We start from the raw sequence: 16,902 nt of genomic DNA on the forward strand, positions 1-16,902 counted from the left end.
TAATCAGCCAGGAAAGCTGAAACTTGTGTGGAAGCATCCTCAGGTAGTGTAGATTCAAAGTTGTGAAAATCATAACCCCTGGGGTTAGGTTGGGGCCACAATGGGGGTCGAAGTTTTACATAGGAATATATAGAGTAAATCTTTAAAAATCTTCTTCTCAGAAACTAAACAGCCAGGAAAGCTGAAACTTGTGTGGAAGCATCCTCAGGTAGTGTAGATTCAAAGTTGTGAAATCATGACCCCCAGGGGTAGGGTGGGGCCACAATGGGGGGTCAAAGTTTTACATAGGAATATATAGAATAAATCTTTAAAAATCTTCTTCTCAGAAACTAATCAGCCAGGAAAGCTGAAACTTGTGTGGAAGCATCCTCAGGTAGTGTAGATTCAAAGTTGTGAAAATCATAACCCCTGGGGTTAGGTTGGGGCCACAATGGGGGGTCGAAGTTTTACATAGGAATATATAGAGTAAATCTTTAAAAATCTTCTTCTCAGAAACTAAACAGCCAGGAAAGCTGAAACTTGTGTGGAAGCATCCTCAGGTAGTGTAGATTCAAAGTTGTGAAAATCATGACCCCCAGGGGTAGGGTGGGGCCACAATGGGGGGTCGAAGTTTTACATAGGAATATATAGAATAAATCTTTAAAAATCTTCTTCTCAGAAACTAATCAGCCAGGAAAGCTGAAACTTGTGTGGAAGCATCCTCAGGTAGTGTAGATTCAAAGTTGTGAAAATCATAACCCCTGGGGTTAGGTTGGGGCCACAATGGGGGGTCAAAGTTTTACATAGGAATATATAGAGTAAATCTTTACAAATCTTCTTCTCAGAAACTAATCAGCCAGGAAAGCTGAAACTTGTGTGGAAGCATCCTCAGGTAGTATAGATTCAAAGTTGTGAAAATCATGATCCCTGGGGGTAGGGTGAGGCCACATTGGGGGGGGGGGGTTAAAATTTTACATAGGAATATATAGAGTAAATCTTTAAAAATCTTCTTCTCAGAAACTAAACAGCCAGGAAAGCTGAAACTTGTGTGGAAGCATCCTCAGGTAGTGTAGATTCAAAGTTGTGAAAATCATGACCCCCAGGGGTAGGGTGGGGCCACAATGGGGGGTCGAAGTTTTACATAGGAATATATAGAATAAATCTTTAAAAATCTTCTTCTCAGAAACTAATCAGCCAGGAAAGCTGAAACTTGTGTGGAAGCATCCTCAGGTAGTGTAGATTCAAAGTTGTGAAAATCATAACCCCTGGGGTTAGGTTGGGGCCACAATGGGGGGTCAAAGTTTTACATAGGAATATATAGAGTAAATCTTTACAAATCTTCTTCTCAGAAACTAATCAGCCAGGAAAGCTGAAACTTGTGTGGAAGCATCCTCAGGTAGTATAGATTCAAAGTTGTGAAAATCATGATCCCTGGGGGTAGGGTGAGGCCACATTGGGGGGGGGGTTAAAATTTTACATAGGAATATATAGAGTAAATCTTTAAAAATCTTCTTCTCAGAAACTAAACAGCCAGGAAAGCTGAAACTTGTGTGGAAGCATCCTCAGGTAGTGTAAATTCAAAGTTGTGAAAATCATGACCCCAGGGGTAGGGTGGGGCCACAATGGGGGGTCGAAGTTTTACATAGGAATATATAGAATAAATCTTTAAAAATCTTCTTCTCAGAAACTAATCAGCCAGGAAAGCTGAAACTTGTGTGGAAGCATCCTCAGGTAGTGTAGATTCAAAGTTGTGAAAATCATAACCCCTGGGGTTAGGTTGGGGCCACAATGGGGGGTCAAAGTTTTACATAGGAATATATAGAGTAAATCTTTAAAAATCATCTTCTCAGAAACTAATCAGCCAGGAAAGCTGAAACTTGTGTGGAAGCATCCTCAGGTAGTGTAGATTCAAAGTTGTGAAAATCATGATCCCTGGGGGTAGGGTGAGGCCACATTGGGGGGGGGGTTAAAATTTTACATAGGAATATATAGAGTAAATCTTTAAAAATCTTCTTCTCAGAAACTAATCAGCCAGGAAAGCTGAAACTTGTGGGAAGTATCCTCAGGTAGTGTAGATTCAAAGTTGTGAAAATCATGACCCCTGGGGGTAGGGTGAGGCCACATGGGGGGGGGGTGTTAAAGTTTTACATAGGAATAAAGAGTAAATCTTTAAAAATCTTCTTCTCAGAAACTAATCAGCAAGATGATTCTTTTTAATTGTTAAGACTTTGGCTCCAGGACAATTCTTCGGCCTCACAAGAAGGTTCAGAGTTTGATGTAGCTAAATATCCCATATATAAACAATTGTAAAGGATCTTTTTGAGAACTGCAATACTCAACATGTGATATGACTATAAAATTGAAGCAGGCAGCTATTTTTTCATTAGAATCATTTTGTATTACTGTTTTGGGTTATTGCCCTTGATTTATTGATTCTTGATTATTTTAATTAATGCATCCACTGTTAACCAATTAATGTGATGATTATTTTTATACAATAATAAATATTCAATGTATATAAGTTGTTCTGCATAAGTAGTTTTGGGTTAGGCTGGATTAGTTTGTTTATTTTTGATTTCCAATTTTTAGATACTATGAATTATTTTAGGCTGGCACATATATAGGGACAGTGTCTATTGCATTGCAACGAGTGACTGTTTGGGGTTAAACTTGAACAGGTACGGAGAGATTGAGGGTGTTGACATCCCTGCTCTTTCTAATTTTCGTGTTTTTCTAACCAACGATACAGAATGTGCGGTCATTTCTGCCCTGTATCGCATTGATACAAGTGTGCGGTCATACCTGCTTGTATTGGTGGTGGTTGCGGCGGAGCACTAGTGTATGGTCATCCCTGCTGGTGTTCTGGCCTTTCTAGTGCAAGTGTGCGGCACTCCCTGCGTTAGGTTGAGCTGTTGGCGCAAGTGTGAGGTCATCCCTGCTTGCGTTATCTCTGCTTGCATTAACGTTGGTACCTGTTGAGTTGCGTAGGTGTGCGGTCATCCCTGCCTGCATAACGTTGAGTCCCTATATATGTGCAGGAGCGGTGATTAAAGTCTGCTCTTGTAAATATTTTCAGCAATCAGGGCTATCCGAGTTCCAAGGGGGAAAAATGGATTTTATTTATACAGGATCTTCATGTATTAATGTACATTGTCCAGATTGTATTATGACTCCATTAAGCTGACTTTATCATACCTATTGTTCCTCAGGTGAGCGATGTGGCCCATGGGCCTCTTGTTTTTGCTTGTCAAGAGCCCCCCCCCCCCCCCCCCCCTTTTAAAAACAATGCTATGTGCCTGTCTTTAAAGCTATTGTAAGTTTCCGTAAGATATAGAGGGAATGATCAATCAAAGACTCGGTAGATGTAAATATGAATAATTATACATGACTAACACTTAGTCTCTCAATTTTTACATTCCTCATAGTTTGGTGAAGCATAACACAAACACAATTTTGTTATTTTTGATGAAATTCAATATAAACAGTTTATTCAATTTGATATTATAAAACATTTTTAAAGCCATATAATCACTTTATAATTATCTACAATGTCAGTACATGTTCACAATGTAGACATGCAATATAATGATCACAGTTTATTTACATGCAATATTTGATTTTCTTCGCTTTGCCAGTATTCTCCTCAGCCACAAAGAGGTTGTCTCTGGTGTCCACACATAAACCCCCTGGACTCTGTAAATGACAGTTGTCTATGTAGCAGAGGAACTGTCCGTCCTGATCCAGGATGTGGACACATGCGTTGTTTTTGTCTGTTGTCAGGATTCGACTCTGGCTGTCTGTAGTGATGCCAACTGGAATAAATGGTCCCTTGGTAGTAGAGGGGGGACCGGTGTAGGTAAACCGGAGTTTCCCGGCCTGATTGACCCCCACTACTGAACCGGCTATAGAGTCGGCTACACAGATATCTAGGTTCTTGTTCTCACTGATGTATTTAGAGTAAGGTTCAGATGAATAGAGAGGTTGTCTTTTATCCTTGTATTGAATCGTTTGTTTCTCTGTGGAGCCAGAGTAACGCACAACTTTTGCTTGTGTATGATCATCAGTGACCATGACAACCAGAAGGTCACCCGAGAAGGTACTGCAGACAAAGCCAGGTCTCCACCCCTGTAGTCTGATCACTGTCTGTATCTGTTTATTCTTCACTATGTTAACAGTTCTATCATGGGGATCAGTATAAACTAGTTCACCACTCTTTGTCATTGCAATGTCCTGTGGTATGTTCCCTGACTTGGTTTGGATTGACTTTACTAGTTTACCGTGGAGGTTGTAGAGTCTCATCATGCTGTTTTGACCACTCACCCATAGTTCATCATCACTCAGACAGGACACACAGCGTAATTTTTTAGATTCATCAAACTCTGTGTTTATATCTGTGATGATCCGTGGTACATCAATGAGCGGTCTGTCCGGGGGAGAGGACTCATCACTGGGAGAATCCATTGTGTAGACATGTTCTTCTGTTTTGATAGATAACGCTGACAGAGAACCAATCTGCTGATAAATCTGTTCTTTGTTTATTTTCTGAGGGGTGAATCTTGGTAATGAAACTGTGAGTTTAGGCGGCAATCTTCTGAATTCAGCATTCCTTGATTTGTAGGCAGAGACAAGGCTGACATCATTGGAGTTGAGTAATTTCTTTAGATCAGCAATGCTCTGTTCAATTTCAGAAATACTGCATTTGATTTGCTTTTCCTGCTTATCAAGGACCACCAGGTGTTTGGATTCCATTTCATTTACATCAGATCTCAATTTTTGGATGGCAATGTCTATTTCTCTGTGCAATTCTTCTCCATGTTTGTCTAGAGCTGTTGTTAATTTCTCTGAGTTTTTATTCAGATCAGCTTTCTGAAGTGGGATATAAGATACAATTTCTTGGTATTTAGGATAAATCAGGGTCTCCAATTCGTTTAAATCTCTCTGTAATACTTCTTTCTTGGTTTCAAGACTTTTTAAAATTTCAACTGCTTTGTGTCCTAAATGTTCACCAGAGGAGACACATTGCACACAGATAGGAATGTCACATTGTTCACAAAAAAGTTCACACAATTTTTTGGAATGTTTGGAACATTCAGGAGCAAATCCCCGCTTTTTGAATGTTACCACTTTGTGTTCTTTGGATTCATCTAAGAGGTGTTTACCCACGCAGGCTACACACAGATGAATATGACAAATGTCACAGTACATAGGGGGCCCCGGGGTCTCACAGAGATGACACCGTAACACATCCTGGGCCCAAGTACGGCGGTCCATGGTCAAATTCGTTTAGAACATGCTGAAAACAAATATAAATCAACTTATATAAGTTTTTAATCTGAAAAAGCCCAGAAAAAATAAATCCAGGTTAAGTTAAGCAAGTGCAAGTTAAACCAGTTATAAGGCAGCTTACGTTCTTTATTATGACCTTTAAATAATTTATAATTACTTCGCTTATTTTGACTATGTTTAGCGATTTCAAATAAAACAGTGTATTTCTCTGATAAAATCTGCAAAACAATTGTTATTCAAATCTCATTAAACACCGGTCATTTGTGTATAAACAAATCACAAACCTTCACTCTCCAACTTGGCGGCTCAGGTATTTTACTTTCTGTTTGCTACGCTCCGTCTAGACACGTGTGACCGTCACGTGATAAAATGCAGTTGGTGGATATGAAGGAGCGCCTATACAATATACGAGGGTTGTTAGAAAAGTATGTGGACAAGTTTGATTGTGAGCAGACTAATCGCATGACACGAGCGAAACTTTTCAGTTTTAAACGACGTAATTTCTAATAAATATGTAAAGATTTGGTTTTTTTTAAATGCACCATAAAAAATGTACAGCTTAATATTTACATAATGTACGTTATATATATGCTTCATGGATCATGTTAGCTTTTGATATTTTAATATTTTGTACGCATTTCTACTTATTAATAAATTCACCGTTTAAACTAATAAAAATATACTATATTATATATTATATTTTATATAACATTAAAATAACTTATGAAGGTCATTTTGTGAAAGTTTTAAATAAATTGAAGAATTTCTGACGATTTTATCCCCGAATATGGACGACCCGCGCATGGAAATTAAGTCAAAAACATTAACGCCGATGAATATCTTGGAGCCACAGGTGCTTGTGGAGAGGACCGTGCACTACCCCCCCCCCCCCTCCCCCCTTTTCCATTTTTTCTCTATATTTTAACAACAAAAATATTATTTAGTATCATTAACATTGTCTCAAGTAGAAAAATAACAGATATAGCACGACGCGGACTCGGTAACATTTTATATTCCCACTCGTTTCCCCTATTTATAAAAGTTGGGGTGGGGGGGGGGGTGGGTTAGTGCACGGTCCTGTCCACAAGCTTGGAGCACCGGGTCTTCATTAAATTTTTAATGTACAATGTAGGCAGGAAAATCTCCGATGAGACCAAAAGGTTCTTAGATCATGCTGCTAGAGATGGTCCACATTTGTCAAGAGTAAAGGTTTACAAATGGAATCTGATGTTTAAAGATGGAAGAATGAGTGACATTTTGAGCTATTGCTGCAACCCAAACCCGCTCCCTGTCTCAATACAACCCGAATCTTGTACCAAAGGAATTTGCTTTATCGAAACATTGGACAGAGATTTTCGGACCTAAATGATCTACAATATGACACAAAAGACATTATACAAAATCTTTACAAATAACGATATGAAGGAGCATTTTATGAATAGGTTAAATGACAAAAAAAAAAAAAAAAATGCGTGAAACTGAAAGATGTTTACATGTGAAAAAGCGTGACAGGTGTTTGACGCCACATGACGTCGTGGAAATATGAAATGGCGCTCTGTAAATCTAAATCATACATACTAAAAATAGCTGTATATTCTGTACGAGTTATCAAAATTATATGATTTTTTGCATACTTATTTGACACTCATTTAATAAAGACATACGTCATCCTACAAAGTACACAGTAATTTTTCCGTAAATCACTTTGTCCGCGAACTTTTCGAACAACCCTCGTATATGGAAGTTTCTGTTCATTTTTTCACAGATGCAACAAGCACTGATTTGAACATATTTTATTGCATTATATATTACAATGGGATTGGGCACAAGTTATAAAAACTTAATTCGCCCTCTCCCTAGCAATAAGCACTCCCTCTACTGCAAGAACTCTTTTCATCATTTAATTTGTTTGGTTTTTTTTTCATGTAGACTACATCTTTTACCTGTTTTACAGGTATCTACAGTTGGAGTACACAGAAGCTATACATCTCTTTCTGTCAATCATTTGAATCAGAATCAGTACGTGTCCCGACTTTCACAACAACTGGACAACGATTTAAATAAATTAAAACTTTTATAATCTTCATAAAATGATACTTTTGTTTAGCGTTATATTAAAAAATAATGGTACAAAAATTTTCACTTAGTATCGTTTTGGGAAGGGGTTGGGGGAAAAGGCCGTCTCATCCAACAAATCTCGAAAAGCAAAAAATAATTTTTTTTTTTTAAATCGAAAATCAGGCAAATCATAATTCGGGGAGGGGGTGGGGTGGAGGTTTGTTTGTTCCGTACCTTTACTTCAATTTTTTACATGCTCAAAAAATGTGTGGGGAGAGGGGGTAATAATAAATTTGGGATACCTACCGTAATAAAAATGTTTGCTACGAGAAAAAGTTCTTGGGGTTGCAGGCCACTCCCGCTCTTCTCCCTCAAATGCTACGTACCTATAACATGCATGCAGTCTGTAAAATTCTTATCATTCATTTATCTATTTACTCCCTTTTTGAAAAGAATTTGACTTGATAATTAAACAACATTTTACTTTCTGTAACAATTGTGAAGTTGGGATTATATACTTATCTTTAGTTGATAAACTAACATTATGTTGAGGAAGTTGATTTTTTACACAGAGAATTCAAACAGGTCAGATTGCCAAATTTTTTCACAGTAATATATTATAAATTTTGATAGTACCAGTAAATCGTGCCATCTGGTTGGTCATTGTTCAGAAAATTCAAGCTTGTTAAAAACAACAAAGAAAACATACGCGTGCTTTGGTGAGGTTACTGTAGTCCGCGATGTACAGGTGCCTGCTGATTTAAATTCCAGTTCTACGTGAAAAATAAATCCGAGTGTTCTGACTGATCTAGAAACAGTTTCCCATTTAATTGATAATGTCGTAATGTTGTCAACTTGGAACCCCAAAGCAATTTTATTTATTTACCAAAGAAGAAAGACAACGAGCACATAACAAATTCGATCCAGGAATGGAAACTCGATGGAAGAACCGTTCCCCCTTGTAAAATTATTTTATTTCTTATCAGACAGTTGTCGTTCGTGGGTAATACTTCTATGTACAAGCCCGTCAGCCCAGGCAGTATTGTATCCTTACTGCCGACCCGAGCATCCGAAGGGAATAGGCTATAAATGGTTTGATACTACATGTTCTGTAATAACAACACACCGTACAACCGCTTTGAATCATTTCATTCGTGTGCGTATGATACATTCAAAATTGTTTGTTTACCTGGACAGCAGTTCACTTGAATAAGAAATGTTCTTTTTGTCAAACTTAAACAAATATTTCTCTCATAATATTTGGTTAAAAGAAGATTTATGGCGTAGTGGCTCTTTTATCATCAATATCGTTTTTAACAGACATTGTCACTTGAAATTTTAGCCATTTTTTTATGCAATTTTTTGAAATAATACGGACTTTGAGGTTTGAACAATTATAAAACTAAAACAGCGTGTGCTATCAAAATAATACAATTTCAGAAAAATATAGAGCGTATTATCTAAGTTTTTATTTAATACCCTCGAAGAAAAATCATATATTAAACGCAATACAATCATTTTCCGTAAGAAAAAGAGGGAATCATACTTGGTGGATGTAAACATTTATCTTAAACCTATAAAACGTATCTTACCATACGCATCTGTCGTAATGATAAGTCGGTGAAATGCAATGCACAAATCCCAGGAACTTTGGAGGATTGATTTCCCTCCCTAATTTACATTTCTTTATTTTTTTTTAAATAGAGGCCGTTATAACGAAAACATACTGTATAAAAGGAAATGTATTCATTTCGACTCTATGAGCTATTTCTGAAAAATTCGCAGTTTAATTTTCGACTGAGGAGGTGTGCAACTCGTTCCTAAACCATCTGTCACGCGCTTGAGCTTTCCGTGACCGATTGTATACATATTAAAACATAACAAATTATGGAATATGTTCACATCAATATAGACATATCTCTATAAATATTTATATTTCTTGTCCTATACTCTATTAGAAGCAGGCGCTGAGGGACTCTCTGTGTTATTTATTTGTCTATAATCGTGATTGACATAGATAAATTACAAAAATATAAGCCTTGTTTCACCAATGAAAATTTTAAGTGAATGAATAAGTATTCTTTACGTGATTTTCCGTGAAGTTTAACGTGAAGTTGCGGTTAGCCCGGTAGCATGTCACTCGGCTTTCTACTAAAATGCGACCCAATTTTCACGAACGTATTTTGTATTTGATCTGTATTGTAAACTGTAAATTGTTAGGTAAAGTTCCTAAAATCCGTATACGGCGTATAGTGAATTCAGGGGAAAGCTCAATTCGTTACATTCGCTCAAGTTTACACTATATAAAAACTCTAAAACGAAACAAAAAGTTCAAAGGACAGTCCGATATAGTTCTGTACACAAAATCGACACTAACTTAACGTGCGGAAACCCAGTACAATTAGTCCGATATAACACACACTTTCAAAAAAAAATTCAAAGTGCGTTAATTTTGGGACCAAGTCAACGCATTTTGAAAAAAAATTCAAAGTGCGTTGATATCGTCGATATTTACATATTTGAAAAAATAATGTTTTGGGTTAAGTCAAAATAATTGATACTTTTATATACAATAAATGTTTGTTTTATTCTTCTTTAGCTTAATGTGAATTACTTAAAAAAGAACGTATTGCATTCTCAGTTAACTTAATAATCAGTTTCTAGATGAGAATTTTGTCCTTTTCGTTCTTTGGGAGATTTGAATTTTCCAAATATGAAATGAACTCTATCGCTAAGTAACTTCATTTTCCTTTTTTTAAGAATGCAGTAAATTTACTTCTTATCTGGTATATTAGGCTATGCAAGAACTAATATGATTTATGTATATTGATAATGGAGATCAATAACATATTTCACCTGGCTTATTGCATATGTATATGTAATCAAACATGATGTGAAAAAAGGATACGTTAGTTTTGTTTATCAAAAACAGTGTGATATTTTATAGAAGATTCGTGCGAGAGAAAAAAAAACCCGCATCCTAATGCTTATTTAATGTTTATAATAATTTAATGTTTGTTAATGTAATTTTTTTTATATTGAAGTGATTTATTTTATTAGAATATGAAAAGAGGGTTAATGTTGATACACTTATAGATTCTTTAACATACCAATGGAGAAATTATTGTTTTGCCCGTTCGTTTTTCAATATCACTGCATTTACTTAATTGACGAGAGAGCATATTTCTTTTTCCGATCTTAAATGTTGCTGAAAATCATATACTTTGGAAGGAAAAAATAAGGGGTAGGGGACCTTCTTCCTCTAATCAATTAAATGATGTACTGGCAATTGGCCTGTATCTTGGTTAACCCCCACCCCCATCCCCATCCTCGTTCTCAAATACGATAAATTAGATTCACAAGTGTTAATAAACCATCATACTATCAGCAAATTAGAAATTCAATTCGAGAATTTGTGATTTATACATATTTTTTCAAAGTGCGTTAAGAGTCTCGATACTAAAAAATGTTTATGTACCTTCTTAACGCACTTTGAAAAAAATTTTCAAAGTGGGTCAACTTGGTTCAAAATTTAAAGCACTTTGATTCCAAAGTGCGTTGCAACAAACGTGCGAAGTTCCTGCACAATTAGCCCAACCTACCTCTGTATGCTAACGTGCGAGGTTCCAGCACAGTTAGCCTGACATAACACACCCAATGCTATACATGTAACATAACGTGTGAGGAGTTCCAGCTCAGTTAGTCCAACCGTTCTCTTCGAGGTCTTAAAGTTAAAACTCTTCTCCCTTGCTTTTTTTTTGAAAGGCATTATATTGTTTTTTTTCGATAACAAAGAGATGGTAGAGACATGCCAGAAGAATAAACATTCACACATCTAGCTGTTACGATAATTTCGCAATTCTATTGTCGAACAATTATTTAATTTGCCTGGAGATAAAGTAAAGTAGATATCAAAGACTAGTGCCAATGGGATTGACATTTTAGTCACATATAGCATCTCCGATCTTCGATTTAAAATTTTTAATGTAACACTTGGACACCCTCCTCCGCAAACAAAATCAGTTCTTGGAACCCCTAGACTGCCATTGTCAGTATATAGACCCCCCTTCCCGGCTGGAACATTTTCTGGATTACCGCATGTAACTTCTACATGTATATATATACATACTTTTTTATTTATTTGATTGCAATTTACTTTTGTGACAGAATGCCAACTAATTTAACTTATTTATGAATTACAGAAATGTTCATTTACTGAAATGCTGATTTGAAAATACCATTTATACCGTGCTAAAAGTAGCCACCGCCACAAAAAAAAACCCCAATTTTTAAATATGAGAAAATGACAGGAACAGTAACTCTAGTTTTTGTTTCCTGACAGGAACAGTAACTCTGTATTTGGTTTCTATGACGTCACATTATTGTTCACGTCATAAGCTGTTACTGTGTATTGCCAGATTGGTGTACAGATCGAATTAGTAGCGATTGAAAAATGAATTTTGTTAGCAATTTATTCAGCAAGGTCAAAGACGTTGTGAGCCCAGCCATTGCAGTAATTCCGCCGTAAGTTTCAAATGTGACTAAACTTTTATTAGTCTAGACGTCTGTTTTAAAAAGCAGAGCGCTCGCTAAAATTGTGTTTCGGGGAAAGGGAATTTCGGCGAGCCTTTACGGGCGCCCACTCTGCTGAACCGGCCTCGTGTTTTCTGTCATATCCTCTCTCAACAAGAAAATGATTTTAATTTTACAATTCAATTTTCGCATAATTTAATTTCCTCTATAAATTAAGTTTAGGGAATAACTTGGATCAAAGGGGGGGGGGGGAATTCTATTGGTTCTCGTATATTTCTTCGTCGCTTCCGAGATGACGAAGATACACTGCATTGTATAATGATTTTTATATATATTAACAACTAATCTATTGTTCTTTTTAGGGGCATGACTGGGGATTTCGTTGGGATTTTGGGCCGGGAAATGTATAGTTGCGTTGGAGGCTATCATCTTCCCGTAAGTACTGAATATGAACAAGTTATCTCGGCTCAGACTGAATTTACATGATCTGTATTTTGAGATTTGGTGCATATACTAGTATGCAATCAAAATATCAAACCGAGCTAAATCTCAGACGAAGTTTGAAGAGTACATTACTGTCTTGTTTTAAATTTTGAACTTAGTGACTGGATGTAAATACAAAATCAACATGTTGTCATATTGTAAATTTTATATTTACAACCCCCTCCCCCCCCCCCCCCAGTAAATTCAAAATTAACAACATTACATTACATTGAAAATCAAAATTTTATTTAATTTGTGCTAGATTTTAAAGAAATAATATGTTTTCTTTTTGGTGATTCATGCGGGATAGCCTTGGACCCTCTCCACTGTAAAATTCAAATTTAATTTCCAATACAAAATTACAAAAGACCTAAAGGACCGCCCCTCCCTAGCTCTTCCGGCATTTAAAATTATTCCTCAATCGGATCCCCCACCCCCACCCCCACCCCAACCCCCCACCCCACCCCTTTCCTGATAAAAATTCTGAATCCGTACATTTTGAAACATAGTAAACAGCGTATGACATTGTAAGAAAACTATACACAATGAAATAAAAAAAACTTAAATACTTCGATAATTTCAGAATTTTGTCGCCTACGCTGGATTCTCTTATGTGATGTTTTACATGGACTTGATGAAAAGACTGGGTATAGATGCTCGCACTCTATGGAAGTATATGAATAAAACGGTGAGTACATCAGTCATGAAATGATAAAGGGTTAAGCAAGCGGCTAGGTGAGCTAGTAAGCGCTGCTCAGTAAGCGACCCCGTGAGCGAGTAAGCGATCGAGCGTTAAGTTGTGACAAACCTCATCAAATGCGCTAACCTTATTTACTGCATTTGAATAATTTGCGTTTTACAAAAGAACTTACGACAAAGTCGTAAATTTTTTCAGTCTCATAGAATGGTCTTTAATAAAAAAAAATTGATATAAAACCATTTATTTACAACTATTTTATTTTCCATAATTATATTCTACAGCCATTAGAATAAAACGTTGATTAGTTAGGGATTGGTTAGCATTTATTAATTTGGTCGTACGTTATGTTGTAAAATTTCTTAAAATTGGACTGTATACAGTTTAACAGGAGTAAACCTTCCTTGAAGCTTTAAAGAATTAAAAAGAATCGTAAACGTTTATACATGGAATATTATTATGGTTTAATCTGTCCCCCTCAGTTCTTTTACATACATGCACACGTACCTATCTATATATTTCCCCTATTAAGTATATATTAAAGGAATCATTCTTTGAGTATTATGAGGTGATAATTTCGATCAATTAAACCAAATTAAGCCCGAAGTCATAATATTCATAGAATGATTCCTTATTACTTTTATTTATAAATTTTTCAGCAATTGTGCGATTAAATGTTTGAATATAAATAATTTAAGAAACCCCGCTTGCGCCATAGTTATGCGCCATTTGAATGTTTTTGACTGGATAGTACAAAATCGACCTAGCTGTAGTATTCTCACAGGCAAAGACACTGTAAAATATAAACACATGTATATAATTAATCTCTGACAAGTTGTTAATTATTGTAGTTCTAGAACATTTATGGGTCATTCTCAAAAAAGGTGGTATTGGGTTGTTCAAGGGTATTAGAAAGTATAATCCTTGATTTTTGCCAAGTTTCACTTTTGTGCTACCTTTGGATATACATTAGCATACATATTGGCACATAAACAGTTAATTCTAACAGAATCTTAAAAATTTAGAAAGTTTATAAGTTGATTTTTTCACATTATTTGACTGTTCCCACTCAGAGTTTGCGACTTTAAATAGGTTTTGTAAGGTAGTAAGACCATTTTTTATTAAAATAATAGGGTCAAGAGAAAAAAGGTAAGTAAAATACCTCTCTCAAACAAAAAGACGAAGAAAATATATGAACAATAATTTTCAGCGAGATCAAGTTTGTCTGTACATGTTTTTATGTCCATGGTGTAACGAAACAAAATATTGGTGTGTAAGAGTTGCTATTCTTAGTAATTTGAAAGATAATTGATGCCTCCTTATTCCCATCGTATAGCTATAAACAATGATAGAAGACAAAATAGCTGAAGATGAAATTTACTCAATTTTTTTAATGATAAGTAAGTAGAAATAAATGTGTAACTTTTTATATTGTCTTTGGGCTAACAGGAAATACTTAGGAAAAAGAAATATTTAGACACTCTGGAAAACAGACAAACTATTGCTATGTGTTGTTGTAGCAGATAATATGCTCTTTTACTCTGAGGGAGCAGTAATTATTTAGCAGAGACAAGTTAATTCATAAATATGTCCTTTGTGTAACAGTCCTTGGTGTAACAAGAACAAAAAGTTACACCGTACACTATCACTGTTATCCCAGAGACTATAATTTACATACTTTATTTTTTTGGGAAAGATTAGGTGAAATTATTCAATAAATATATCACAATGTACCACATTTGTTAGTTTATGCTTATATATAATGTTGAAGCATCTGTTTGCTGTAGATCTAGATTATTTCTCAATCATGCAATATTTTGTTACTCCAAAGAAACATACAATTAACACCAAGGACATAAGACCTAAAATATTCATTTAAAAAAAATTCAGCATTGTCAAATCAAATCAAATTTATCAATTCAAGTATAATTAATATTGAATTTGATATTGGACTTACAGCTTAAGCCAAATTTTCCCTAAAAAATATTATTTGACTTTAAACAAAATGTGTTACCAAGGACTTTTAATGTTACACAAAAGTATTTCTGATAGAAAAATTAATAAAACAAGTATTGTATAAATACATTTTATGACAGATTATGCAATGTAGTATAATAAAATACTAAAATTATTCATCAACTAGATAAAATGGTGTCCATGGTGTAACATGTTGTGTCTTTTGTATAACAAACTTAAATTTTATGCCTGAACTTGTAGAGAATAACAGTAACATGTATAATATATCCGCTGAAAAGTGCATTTGGTAATTTTGAATTCATTTAAAATACATTCAAGCTTTCAAAACAAATTGAAATATTTAAACTTTGATTCTTATAACAGACAATGTCCATGGTGTAGCATAAGTGTCCTTGGTGAAACATACTGGAACTAAATTGTGTAAATAATTTGACTTTAGGGGCACTATTATGCACATTGATAATGATTACTGTTAAATATATGCATTCATAAGTTATAGCTATGAAAACATTCAGTTGTCTCTATTTTGAAATCTGATATTTTTGTGTTTAAATAAAGGTTGTCCTTGGTATAACATTTGGACTAACAATAATTGTCCTTAGTGTAACATCCCTTATTTTGTTTTTATTTTCAAAGATTTTTCAAGAAATATTGAGGTTTTTTCACTTAAGATTATTTTTCATGTCACTTACAAGTGTCTCCCAAAAAAAAATCAGACATTAAATGGAGAAGAAGTTTTCAGTGTGCAATACAATGTCATGAGATAGATGCATATTTCTCATTCACAAACCAAATATGAAAAATTAAGGAAAATACATTATCAAATTCTTGTTTTATGATTAAGTTTAAGAAAAACTTCAAAAAATTTAACTTTAACACCAAACCAAATGCATGAACAATAAGATTTAATGAAATTTATGAATATTTCTTATGCGTTACACCAAAGACTGTTTTCTTTTCATGTGGTTGTAAATATCATATTTTTATAGATTTTCATTTGATGTACTGTTGGCATATTTTAGCAAACAAACATCATGATATGCCCGATACAAACTATGATAAATTCAATCTGGTTGTAAGTACTTTGTTTTTAAACAAGTGGTACTTGAAAAAATCCACCTTTTTTGAGAATGACCCTTATAATACCTCATGTACCGAGTGTGTGCGCGTGTGTGTGTGTGTGTGTGGGGGGGGGGGGGGCAGGTCCTGTAAAATTAAAACCTATATCAAATCAAATACATATATAGTAAGGTTATCGAAAACTATAAACGGTCTTGGACAGTCCGCCCCATCCCACCTGGCTCAAAACAATATCGCTCGCCACAACCCACCCAAACTGGGACTAACTGTAGATCCGTGTATGAATTGAATTAATTTTTTGTAGAATGTCACTCCATTCAAGCGGGTTCCCTTACTCCCGGCCCGATCCCCCGATATGCCCCCGCGCATCCTGGAGCGATGGGGGAGGCTGGTGTGGGACATGGAGAACATATATGGAAAGGAGAGAGACGAAGAGGGCAATGTAATCCTCCCCAAAGCCACCCAAAGGTCTAATCTAAAGAAGGGGAAGATGGAGTCAGCCGGGGGCGGCTACCAAGGCATCAAACGGGTCAATTTCTGTGTAAAAGAAGGCCACGCCTGGGATCAACAGCCACCTGTACCGCGGCCGACAATTGAAGAGCTGCGCGCTCAGTGGATCGAGGAAAACGAGGCGCAATGGGAGAAAGACGAGATAGAAAGATTGTTGGAGATGGAGAAGGAGGAGAATGATAGAAAGAGTGCCGAAATTTAGATTTAAACCCGTATGGAATTTCATTTTTTTTTTATTTACGGAGCGCTCTTTTATTTTATTTTAGTTTTTTGTGGGTTTTTTTCTCATTTTTTAAAGA

At 35.5% G+C, this 16,902-nt stretch overlaps 2 protein-coding genes across 2 annotated transcripts; one reads left to right on the top strand and one right to left on the bottom strand.

The window, feature by feature from the left end:
- Positions 1-3,532: 3,532 nt before the first annotated feature.
- On the bottom strand, positions 3,533-5,620 carry LOC128184049 (uncharacterized). The gene is made up of 2 exons (XM_052853375.1): positions 5,550-5,620; positions 3,533-5,272 (listed from the first exon to the last, which is right to left on the bottom strand). Exon 2 carries the CDS (start codon positions 5,248-5,250, stop codon positions 3,580-3,582), a length of 1,671 nt encoding a protein of 556 aa, XP_052709335.1. The 5' UTR covers positions 5,251-5,272; positions 5,550-5,620; the 3' UTR covers positions 3,533-3,579.
- Positions 5,621-12,223: 6,603 nt separating this feature from the next.
- Positions 12,224-16,824, top strand: LOC128184066 (uncharacterized). Its single transcript, XM_052853392.1, has 3 exons — positions 12,224-12,291; positions 12,923-13,027; positions 16,398-16,824. Exons 1-3 carry the CDS (start codon positions 12,259-12,261, stop codon positions 16,803-16,805), a joined length of 546 nt encoding a protein of 181 aa, XP_052709352.1. The 5' UTR covers positions 12,224-12,258; the 3' UTR covers positions 16,806-16,824.
- The last annotated feature ends 78 nt before the right edge of the window (positions 16,825-16,902 follow it).

The sequence above is a fragment of the Crassostrea angulata genome, chromosome 5, assembly GCF_025612915.1.
Source record: "Crassostrea angulata isolate pt1a10 chromosome 5, ASM2561291v2, whole genome shotgun sequence".
Taxonomy (NCBI): Eukaryota; Metazoa; Mollusca; class Bivalvia; order Ostreida; family Ostreidae; genus Magallana; species Magallana angulata.

Excerpts from the sequence above, each read along its gene's own strand:
- LOC128184049 (XM_052853375.1), bottom strand. The coding sequence starts at position 5,250 with ATGGACCGCCGTACTTGGGCCCAGGATGTGTTACGGTGTCATCTCTGT.
- LOC128184066 (XM_052853392.1), top strand. The coding sequence starts at position 12,259 with ATGTATAGTTGCGTTGGAGGCTATCATCTTCCC. Across the intron at positions 12,292-12,922 it reads TTGGAGGCTATCATCTTCCC|AATTTTGTCGCCTACGCTGG; the intron begins GTAAGTACTGAA and ends CGATAATTTCAG. Across the intron at positions 13,028-16,397 it reads GGAAGTATATGAATAAAACG|AATGTCACTCCATTCAAGCG; the intron begins GTGAGTACATCA and ends AATTTTTTGTAG.